General features: G+C 45.1%; 1 protein-coding gene across 2 annotated transcripts in view; it reads left to right on the top strand.

Annotated features, from left to right (window-relative positions):
* Window positions 1-12,285, top strand: part of LOC144493365 (putative tubulin polyglutamylase ttll-15) — a 96,462-nt gene that overhangs the window by 33,629 nt on the left and 50,548 nt on the right. For both annotated transcript variants that reach the window (XM_078212174.1, XM_078212175.1), the window contains exons 6-7: window positions 6,543-6,612; window positions 9,946-10,029. In XM_078212174.1, coding sequence (XP_078068300.1) covers window positions 6,543-6,612; window positions 9,946-10,029 — 154 coding nt within the window. The remainder of the gene's footprint in view (window positions 1-6,542; window positions 6,613-9,945; window positions 10,030-12,285) is intronic.

Genomic DNA, 12,285 nt, shown 5'->3' with positions numbered 1-12,285 from the left:
ACCTGTTTGGGTACACTGAGGGAGAATTTAGCATGGCCAGTGCACCTAACCAGTACGTCTTTTGGACTGTAGGAGGGAACTGGAGCACCCGGAGGAAACCCACACAGACACGGGGAGAACATGCAAACTCCACACAGATAGTGTGGGAATCGAATTTGGGTCCCTGGAGCTGTGAGGCAGCAGTGCTAACCACTGTGCCACCGTGTAGCCAACTACTGGAGCCTGAAAATAAGTTTAAAAAAAGGAACACATCTTTGTACACAGAATTCCCACTTAAACCAAATTCCCAACTACACACTCTGTCTGCACCTCCCTTCTCTGTGAATCTCTTAAATCTGTCTGCTTACACAGAGTTTCAGATGAGTCCATAAGACCATAAGATATAGGAGCAGAACTAGGCCATTTGGCCCATTGAGTCTGCTCCGCCATTCAATCATGGCTGATTTGATTTTCATCCCCATTCTCCTGCCTTTTCCCCATAACCCCTGACCCCCTTATTGATCAAGAACCTATCTATCTCTGTCTTAAAGACACTCAATGACCTGGCCTCCACAGCCCTCTGTGGCAATGAGTTCCACAGATTCACCACCCTTTGGTTGAAGAAATTCCTCCTCGCCTCAGTTTTAAAGGAGCGTCCCTTCACTCTGAGGTTGTACCCTTGAGTTCGAGTCTCTCCCACTAGTGGAAACATCCTCTCCACGTCCATTCTATCTAGGCCTCTCTAGTCACTCTCTAGTTTAACTTCCTGCTCCAGTAGTTAACGGCTATTGAACCAACTAATTATGGCTGACCTTGTTTAACAAGGCAATTGAAGTCACTTAACGTTTGAAAGCTCTATGTCAGAACCTAACTCTTCATGTAAATTTAAACTTGAGAAAAAGACTTACCAGAACTTACCACCTCAACCAAATTCCTCCCAAATACACAGTCTACGTCTCACTCCAGTACCATCTTTTTTCCTTGCATCCTTTATTAATAGTAATATTCACGGCTCAGTGGTTGTACTGGGCTCAATATTGGTACTAGTTTCAATGGCAGTGAATCGGAATGTTGTGGGTTCAAATCTTACCCTGTAATCTAAATTGACACTTTGCTGAAGTATGAGATAGTAAGAGATCTCCTGGCACCACTAAAACACATTATCTAACCATTTATCTCATTGCTGGGACCTTGTTATGCTCTTCGATTGCAGTAGTTACTGGACTTCAACATTATTAATTGGCTGTCACATGCTTCTGGACATTAAAAAACACAATATAAATGCAAACTCTTAGAAACTGCATTCTAATGGATTTAACACTACCTGTTCTATTTGCCCTCATTAGAAGGGAATCTGTATTATCTCTATTTTTCTTTATCTATGTATTTCTGCTTATTTTGATCTGTCCATATTCCTTCTTATGCTCTTAGAATCAGTGGTTATAGCAGAGAAAGAGGCTCATTGGGCGGAATTTTACAAGATTTTTTTTCAAGTGTCCAGCTAGTGTGAAAACGGGAGAGTTCCTGATCCATTTTTTGGGCAGTTTTCACACTCAATCTTATGCACTCTGTCTTTGAAAATATGGGCTAGATCATTCTAGCCACGAGAGGCAGTGGGCGGGGCTTAATTCATCAGACAGCCAGCCACTCTAATCGGAACCACAAACTGCGCATGAGCAGAAAAAGCTAAGAAGAAAAGTTGCTCTCCTGACAGAACATCCCTGGACCAGATACAGCCTCCCCCTCCTCCCCACAGACATCAGAGACTCCCCCACAACATTACTGACCCCCTTCCCTCACCACTCATCCTCCACCCCAGATTCCCTTGCATATAGCCCCCTCATCACCCCACTGGCCCTGATAGCTGACTGACATGACCCTCTCTCTCCCCTGCCCCCGATCATCACAGAGGCACAAATCTCACCCCAACCCCCTCCATCAGCACACTTGCAAGTGCTGACTTGGCTTCCCCTCCATGGTTACAAGGCAAACTTCATTAAACTCGCTGGAATGCTCTAACGGGCGCATGACTCGCCCAAACTGCCTGCAGCTGATCTGCCCTAACAAGGGAGAGCTCCATAAAACAGGTAGGCAGTGCAGGAAGAAATGCCTCCAGGCAGACAGCTCCCCGATTTTCTGATGCTGATCTGGCCAGATTGCTGGAGGCGGTGGAAGCAAGGCGGGACACCCTCTTCCCTCCAGCAGGACGCCATCCCAGAGGAAGGGATGGAAATGCGGTCTGGGAGATGGGGACAGCATGCGTTAGTGCCAGGGCACTGATCGGGAGAACTGCTGGGCCTGGTCCAGGTCAAATTTAATATACTTGCCAGCCCAGGCATACAGGGCATCCGTGACCTCCTTCACACACTTGTGGATGGATGATTGGGAAATGCCACAAAGATCTCCACTGACGGTCTGGAAGGACCCAGTGGCGTAAACGATGAAGGCAGCCATCACTTTCACAGCCACCGGGAGTGGGTGCCCCCCCCCCACCATGCCCTGAGGTGCCAGATCCTGCAATAAATGGCACAGATGTCGCAGTGTCTCCTTTCAGAGCCATCGGCGGCATGCAGAGTCCGACAGTTGCTCAAAGAACACTTGTCATGCTGAACTGCCGGGGTCTCCGCTCCTTCCTTCTCCTGCCCTCCCCCTCGGGGCGAATAGCGACCACATCCTGCCTCCAGCGACTGTCTCCCTCTCCTCCTGCGAGTAGTAAGGCCTGGGCCTCCCCTGTCCGCAATTCTTCCTCCTGTTCCTCCTCCTCAGCTCCAGCAGCAACCAAAAGAATAGCAAGATCAATCGGTTGCATTACAAAGGCCATCTCGTCAATCTGAAGAGGAGGGGGGCAGTTGGGGAAGGGGAGAGACGGATGGAGAGGTTAAAGAACTGTTCGCCCCCAACCCAGCAACACACACTCCCCATACCCTCCCACAGACCCCAGCAACACACATTCCCCATACCTCCCCCACAGATCCCTAACAACACACACTCTCCATACTCCCCCCCCACAGACCTCCAACAACACATGCTCCCCATATCCCCCACAGACCCGCAACAACACACACAGTTCTCACACTTCCTCCACAGACCCCCAGCAATACACACTCCCCAAACCCCGCCACAGACCCCCAGCAACACATAATCCCCATATCTCCCCTGCTGGATGCCTGTGACTAGTGGTGTGATGTGGAGATGCCGGCGTTGGACTGGGGTAAGCACAGTAAGAAGTCTCACAACACCAGGTTAAAGTCCAACAGGTTTATTTGGTAGCAAATACCATAAGCTTTCGGAGCACTGCTCCTTCGTCAGATGGAGTGGATATCTGCTCTCAAACAGTGCACAGACACAGAAATCAAATTACAGAATACTAATTAGAATGCGAATCTCTACAACCAGCCAGGTCTTAAAGGTACAGACAATGTGGGTGGAGGGAGCATTCAACACAGGTTAAAGAGATGTGTATTGTCTGCTCCCTCCACCCACATTGTCTGTACCTTTAAGACCTGGCTGGTTGTAGAGATTCGCATTCTAATTAGTATTCTGTAACTTGATTTCTGTGTCTGTGCACTGTTTGAGAGCAGATATCCACTCCATCTGACGAAGGAGCAGTGCTCCGAAAGCTTATGGTATTTGCTACCAAATAAACCTGTTGGACTTTAACCTGGTGTTGTGAGACTTCTTACTAGTGGTGTTCCGCAGGGCTCTGTATTGGGACCTCTGTTGTTTGTGATTTATATAAACGATGTGGAAGAAGGTGTAACTCGGGTGATCAGTAAGTTTGCACGCGACACGAAAATGGCTGGACTTGCAGATAGTGAGGAACATTGTCAGAGGCTACAGAAGGATATAGATAGGCTGGAAATTTGGGCAAAGAAATGGCAGATGGAGTTCAATCCAGATAAATGCAAAGTGATGCGTTTTGGTAGAACTAACGTTGGGGGGAGCTATACGATAAATGGCAGAACCATAAAGGGTGTAGATACGCAGAGGGACCTGGGTGTGCAAGTCCACAGATCCTGGAAGGTGACGTCACAGGTGGAGAAGGTAGTGAAGAAGGCACATGGCATGCTTGCCTTTATAGGACGGGGCATAGAGTATAAAAGTTAGGGTCTGATGTTGCAGTTGTATAGAATGTTGGTTCGGCCGCATTTGGAATACTGTGCCCAGTTCTGGTTGCCACACTACCAGAAGGACGTGGAGGCTTTAGAGAGAGTGCAGAGGAGGTTTACCAGGATGTTGCCTGGTATGGAAGGGCTTAGTTATGAGGAGAGATTGGGTAAACTGGGGTTGTTCTCACTGGAAAGACGGAGGATGAGGGGTGACCTAATAGAAGTGTATAAAATTATGAAAGGCATAGATAGGGTGAACGGTGGGAAGCTTTTCCCCAGGCCGGTGGTGACGTTCACCAGGGGTCATAGGTTCAAGGTGAGTGGGGGGAGATTTAACACGGATATCAGAAGGACGTATTTTACACAGAGGGTGGTGGGGGCCTGGAATGCGCTGCCGGACAAGGTGGTGGAGGCGGACACACTGGGAACGTTTAAGACTTATCTAGATAGCCACATGAACGGAGTGGGAATGGAGGGATACAGAAGAATGGTCTAGTTTGGACCAGGGAGGGGTGCGGGCTTGGAGGGCCGAAGGGCCTGTTCCTGTGCTGTTTTGTTCTTTGTTCTTTGCAACCCCCCCAGAATGGCAACACAGCTCCCCCCCACTTACAAACACAGACCCAGAATCCATGGGTACTGGCCCCAGACAGTCCTGAGTCTGCAGCAGTGCCACTTCAAAGAGTTTCCAGCCCATCCACAACCGGCAACATTGCTTGCTGCTGCCAACACTAGGACCCAGGGTCAGCGCTAAGACCCAAGGTCAGTGCTCTGACCTGGGTCCGTGCTGAGAGTTCGAAGTCACACCCCATGTACAATAATAGTCCCCCACACACTCGCAGGCCCTCCTGACTCGAAACGCAACATGGCTGCCACAAAACAACCCCGAGCAGCACAGAGCAGTTTGAAAGTTGAGACTTACCTCCTCGCTCACCCTCACTGCTCCAGCGCTTGAATCCGACTTTTATACTTGAGGTGTTTTCCTCACCGGTTCCAGCTGCGGCGCTTGAGGCAGATGAGTTGGGACAATTGGGAATGAATGTCGCTAATTACATTGTGATGAATGCAAAAAAATACAAATTGACGTTTCGCCCATTTTGGACGAGGTCCCAACCGTGCTGATTATTTTTCTTGATAAAATGGGAATAGGCTCGAAAACGGGCGCCCTTCCCGCAAGTCGCATCACACCCAATTTTACGACTTTCCCGCCACAAAACAGGTGTGATGAGGTTGTAAAATTCCACCTAATGGCCAGAATTTGACCGGCATGCCTGCCCCGATTCCAGGGTGGGTAGGCTGGCAGGGTGGCATTCTCCATTGGCCTTGGGTGGGATCTTACGAGCCTCGGGCAGACGTGCTGGTAAAATTCCACCCAATGTGTCTGAGTCGGTTCTTTTAAAGACCCCCCACCCTCTGCCCCATCCTCTTCCCATAGCACTGCAAATCTTTTCTCTTTGAGTTGCTTTTCCAAATCCCTTTTCAAAACCACAATTGAATCTGCCACCACCACACTCTCAGACAGTGTATTCCAGATCCTAAACTATGGCAGTGTAATAAAAGGTTTTTCCTTATGCCGCCACCATTTGTTTTTTGTCAAATAACCGTACATTACAGTCCTCTGGTTCTCAACCTTTTTTGCCAAATGGGAACAATTTCCCCCTCTCTCCAGCTGCTGCTGTCAGACATTTGAATGGACTTACCTCGCATTAAGTTGATCTTTCTCTACACCCTAGCTATGACTGTAACACTACATTCTGCACTCTCTCCTTTCCTTCTCTATGAATGGTATGTTTTGTCTGTACAGCGCGCAAGAAACAATACTTTTCACTGTATGTTAATAATGACAATAATAAATCAAATCAAATACCTCTATTAAATCTTGTCTCAACCTTCTCTTCTCTAAGGAGAACAACCCCAGCTTCTCCAGCCTATTTATATAACTGAAGTCCTTCATCCCTGGAAATATTCTCATAAATCATTTCTGGCTTTATGTAAGTACAGAATCATTCAGTCCCCAGAAGGAAGTTATTTGGTCTGGTTTCTTTGTAAGAGCTATCTAAGTAGTACCACTTCCCTACCCTTTCCCCATTGTTCTACAAGTTTTCTTTTTCAAGTATTTATCCAATTCCTTCTGAATGTTCCTACTGAATGTGCTCTCACAACCCAACCAGGCAGAGCATTCCAGATTGTAAAAACTCACATGGAAAAAAAAGTTCTCCTAATCTCCCCCTTAGCCTTTTTGCCAATTAAATCGGTGTCCTCTGGATAGAGATCCTCCTACCAATAGAAAAAGATTCTCCATATAAACCCTTCATCCACTTAAGTGTTTCTGTCTATCATACACTTCCTCTCTCTATCTCTATTGTAAGTGGGTCAATTTAAAAGTACTGTTGCATTTCTATAGTTGACCGAAAATAGTGCCATCTAATGATAAGCATTTTCTTGTTAATTGGTTAGAGTTGGAACTGAGCTCTCGAGGAACTTTCTTGCAAGAGTTTATCACCCATCCACTACTCATCGATGGAAGGCAAGAGCATTTTAGTAATACTGTTACATTATTGTTATATTTTAATATTCATAATGTAATGAATCACCATCACATTGTCACAGCATTGTCTTTTACTTGCTCGTGCCAAGTTCCATCACCTCTGTGTCCAATGGCCTACTTTATCTGTCAGTCAAACATAACCTTGATTTTCAAATTCTGATCCTTATTTTCATATCCTTCCATCGCCTTGTACCTCCATATCTCTGTAATCGCTTCCAGCCTCACAACTGTGAGGTGATTCATTTTGGTAGGACTAATTTAAATGTGGATTACAGGGTCAAAGGTAGGGTTCTGAAGACTGTGGAGGAACAGAGAGATCTTGGGGTTCATATCCACAGATCTCTAAAGGTTGCCACTCAAGTGGATAGAGCTGTGAAGAAGGCCTATAGTGTGTTAGCTTTTATTAACAGGGGGTTGAAGTTTAAGAGCCGTGGGGTTATGCTGCAACTGTACAGGACCTTGGTGAGACCACATTTGGAGTATTGTGTGCAGTTCTGGTCACCTCACTATAGGAAGGATGTGGAAGCGCTGGAAAGAGTACAGAGGAGATTTACCAGGATGCTGCCTGGTTTGGAGGGTAGGTCTTATGAGGAAAGGTTGCGGGAGCTAGGGCTGTTCTCTCTGGAGCGGAGGAGGCTGAGGGGAGACTTAATAGAGGTTTCTAAAATGATGAAGGGGATAGATAGAGTGAACGTTCAAAGACTATTTCCTCGGGTGGATGGAGCTATTACAAGGGGGCATAACTATAGGGTTCGTGGTGGGAGATACAGGAAGGATATCAGAGGTAGGTTCTTTATGCAGAGAGTGGTTGGGGTGTGGAATGGACTGCCTGCAGTGATAGTGGAGTCAGACACTTTAGGAACATTTAAGCGGTTATTGGATAGGCACATGGAGCACACCAGGATGATAGGGAGTGGGATAGCTTGATCTTGGTTTCAGATAAAGCTCGGCACAACATCGTGGGCCGAAGGGCCTGTTCTGTGCTGTACTGTTCTATGTTCTAACCCTCTGTGATATCTGCACTTCTTTAATTTTGGCCTCTTGTGCATCCCTTACTTTGAATTGCCCCACAATTAGTGGCTGCACCTTCAGCTGCCAGTGTCCTAAGCTCTGGAATTCCCTTTCTAAATTTCTCTTCCCTACTTTCCTTCGTAACGCCACTTCTCAAAATCTACTTCTGTGTCTAATATTTCGGCCATCTGCCCTAAATTGTCATATGTGGCTTCCTGCCATTTTGCTTCATAATGGTCTTGTGAAGGACCTTAGAGCATTTAATTGTGGTAAAGATTACATAATTACAAATTATTGTTGTTTTGCAATTTTGAGGGTGGTGAGTGTCTGGAACAAGCTGCCAGAGGTAGCAGTAGAGGCGGGTACAATTTTGTCTATTAAAAAGTGTTTAGACAGTTACATGGGTAAGATGGGTATAGAGGGCCAAACTTGGGCAATTGGGACTAGCTTAGTGGTTAAAGACAAAGGGGCAGCATGGACAAGTTGGGCCGAAGGGCCTGTTTCCATGCTGCAAACCTCTATAACTCTATAAATTATATAATTCATAGGAGAAATGCCATTTGCAACAGAATAATATAAAATACTAAAGATAGCTTTAAACCTCATTGATAGCATCCAAATTCTATGAGCAAGTAAATCCAGAAATCACATAGTACAAACTCTGTGAGCTCAGTAGCTTTTCAGTTTCTCTGATTTTCTTTCAGGGTGTTGACTTGCATTTGGATAGTTCCACCAACACCAAGTACCCACTTATATCTCACCCAATTGACATTTCTGTACCCAGCTGATTTGTCTATTGGGAACAAATTGCTTGAGTCCAATCCTGACCTCACCTCACACAGACAACTTCAGTATGTTCCAGCAGGTTTAAAGGGGTAAAAATGAATAACTCCACGGATAGAAGCTGTCTGTCTGTATAAGGGTCCTAAGCAAGATGACTTGAAAAGAATATCCCAGACTATTTCAGTGAGACACTATGACAATAGTTTAAGGTGTTTAGGATGACAGTAATGGTGCCTATGGTTAATTAATCAGTTAATAGCTTAGGCCATCTTTGTGTGGGCCAAATGAACTGAGATGTAATTACCCAGACAACTCAATTGTTCAGAGCTGATACACTTCTCCTAATAAGATGCTTTGGATAACTTTTGGTTGTTAAGTGCTTACATATTGTTTGAGCAATACAAAATACTAATTTAAAAATTGAACACAGGCAAATATTATATTTTTGTAATAAAGTGGAATAGAAAAGATTACAATTACATGTTAAACCACAACTGTACGTCAAAAGGACATTGGTAAAAATTAGGAATAGGCAGGTTTAGGATTGTTATCAGGAAGCCTTTCTTCACAGAGAGACAGAGACTAATGCTTGGAATAGTCTTCCTGATAAGACACTGTAGGTAAAACCACTGGCATCACTTGAGAGGCACTTAGGCATGTGGGTGTGGTTAGCACTGCTGCCTCACAGCATCAGGGACCCGGGTTCGATTCCTTGAGTCACTGTCTGTATGGAGCTTGCATATTCTCTCCGTATCTGCGTGGGTTCCTCCAGGTGCTCCAGTTTCCCCCTACAGTCCAAAGGTGTGCAGGGTAGGTTGATTGACCATGCTAAATTGCCCCTTAGTGTCAGGGAGATTAGCAAGGTAAACCCGTGGGGTTATGGGGATAGGGCCTGGGTGGGATTGATTGTTGTTGGTGCAGGCTTGATGAGCTAAATGGCTTCTTTCTGCACTGTAGGGTTTCTATGTTTCTGAATGGAATTGAGTGTTTCTGTAGAAGGTTGAGTCAGTTGAAAAGCTCCCTTTCATCTATGACATCCTCACAATTTCATTTCACTGCATGAGTCGCTGGATGATCATCAATGGGAATGATTGCTGCTTTCCTCCCTCCCAAGCCCAAAGCGCTGAAGGCAGTTGTAATAGCATTACTGCTACCTCAGACTGAGAACTCCACCAGCCAGTATGTTTACCCACCAGGCTGTGACAAGAGCTTCAAATTGTCATGCCACAGACTGATAATTGTGGGTGAACTGGAATTTGTTGCAATTCAATTTGGGCAAAGCAAAATCAGTTAACTCTGCATGGACAAGGAATTAAATATTCAACCATCCTAATTACCTGTGTCTCAGCAATGCACTCAATCAAGCGTTTACTCACTAAGCTATTGTGGCCACTTCTAAATAATTTTAACAAGCTATAATCTATTGTTGATGCAATACTGACTTATGCATGTGTACTACAGTAAGACCTGTGTATAATTATCAACTTCACATTATCACAACAGCCTTTCTTCACACAGGAAATTTGATATTGGTGTTTACACCATATTGACTTCCATCAAGCCCCTGCGGGTCTATATTTACGAAGAAGAAGTGATCTTAAGGTAACTGACAGAATGATTCTTCCCTGCAATGCATATATCAGTCAAACAAAATGAGGGAATTATGATTCTTAACAACCCTCTGGCTCCATTTCAGGGCTAGTGGTTAGAAAGTCTTGATGACCTGAGGGTAGATGGTTCAGTTGGTAAATATTAGAATGGGATGGTTCATTTTTTCTTGCCCTTGTTTAGTAGTTTCTGGGTCAGTTGGTTATTCTTAAAGAACAGCTGTAGGCTTTTCAGACCCTTGAGCCTGCTTTGCCATTTGATGAGACCATGGCTGATCTGATCGTAACCTTAAAATCTACAAACCACCTAGCCCCAATAACCTATCCTTTGCTTACCAAGGATCTATCCATCTATGCCTTAAAAATATTCAAAGATTCTGCTGGAATTGCCTTTTCAGGAAGAGAATTCCAAAAACTCGTGAGCCATTTGCCTCGTCTCCATTTTAAATGGGCGACCCTTTACTTTTAAATGGTGACTCATAGTTCGAGATCTCCCACGAGAGGAAACATCCTCTCCACTTCCATCCTGTCAAAACCCTACAGGATCTTGTATGTTTCAATCAAGTCGCTGCTTACTCTTCTCATATGATAACCTGCTCATTTAAGCCCTTCGTCTGGTAAACCTTCTCTGAACTACTTCCAACTCATTTACATCCTTCCTTAACTAAGGTGACCAATGCTGTACACTGTCCTCCAGATGTGCTCTATATAAAAGAAGAAAAAACTCCCTATTTTTGAGCACATGATCTAGCCTGACACAATAGTGGGGCACTCAAGTTGCTCGCACCATTGGAGGTGTTGTCTATCCTTTCGATAGGATGTCAAATCAAATTGTTGGGCTATCAACGGGGATATCAAGCAGAAAGGATCGAGAGCTTCAGGTTTTTAGGTGTCCAGATCACCAACAACCTGTCCTGGTCGCTCCATGCCAACAATATAGTTAAGAAAGCCCACCAACGCCTCTACTTTCTCAGAAGACTAAGGAAATTTGGCATGTCAGCTACGACTCTCACCAACTTTTACAGATGCACCATAGAAAGCATTCTTTCTGGTTGTATCACAGCTTGGTATGGCTCCTGCTCTACCCAAGACCGCAAGGAACTACAAAAGGTCGTGAATGTAGCCCAATCCATCACGCAAACCAGCCTCCCATCCATTGACTCTGTCTACATTTCCCGCTACCTCGGAAAAGCAGCCAACATAATTAAGGACCCCACGCACCCTGGACATTCTCTCTTCCACCTTCTTCCTTTGGGAAAAAGATACAAAAGTCTGAGGTCACGTACCAATCGATTGAAGAACAGCTTCTTCCCTGCTGCTGTCAGACTTTTGAATGGACTTACCTTGTATTAAGTTGAGCTTTCTCTACACCCTAGCTATGGCTGTAACACTACATTCTGCACTCTCCCGTTTCCTTCTCTATGAACTGTATGGTTTGTATAGCACACAAGAAACAATACTTTTCACTGTATGTTAATACATGTGACAATAATAAATCAAATCAAATAGTTCCCAACCCATTCTGATGGTAAATATTCTGTGATATCTACTTTAGCAGAATCATGCTGATTTTTCAATCATGTTAGAAACTCAATCAAAGTTTTATAAGTACAATTCCTACTGCGCATGTTATCCATGTTTACCCTGGTTATTTTCGGCAAATTGTGCTAACATTTGTCAATTGTTGTTGGCGTCAATTACAAAGTGCCACTTAAGACCGAATAAATGCATGTACTGTTCAAGCAGTACCTCAGCTGCTCTCACCTTTCATGGTTAGTTCTTCAAGAATGACATCATATAAAGATGCACATGTGGAACATTGGCTATGCTGATCAGATCATTGTTTCCTGTGTATTGCACAAACTCACAAATAGGCCAAAGACTGCCCCTTTTGGACCTGAAAAATCCAATCTCCAATTGTTGTGGAAAGATAAAGGGTGGTATTTTACCATTTTTTTGTCTAAGTGCTGGGCAAACTTGAAACTAGAAACGTTTCAGCTCCGTCTTTTGGGTGTGTTTTTAGACACCCCCCATGCGCATTCTGGCTGCAAAATTCTGAGCAAGCCTATTGCTCGCTGCAGAAGCCAGAGGGTGGGGCTTAACGCACCCAAAACCCTGCAGAGGGAGGTAGTGTGCATGTGCAGGCCTCTGATGCTGCACATGCACATTAGCAGTAGCAGGGGTCTGAGAGACAAAGAGAGAGCTGTCAGGCCACTGCCACTGCAGGCAGCCTGAAGCAGCTCCCCTCCCC

Source organism: Mustelus asterias, chromosome 5, assembly GCF_964213995.1.
Source record: "Mustelus asterias chromosome 5, sMusAst1.hap1.1, whole genome shotgun sequence".
Lineage (NCBI taxonomy): Eukaryota > Metazoa > Chordata > Chondrichthyes > Carcharhiniformes > Triakidae > Mustelus > Mustelus asterias.
This window is presented reverse-complemented; position numbering and strand designations above follow the sequence as displayed.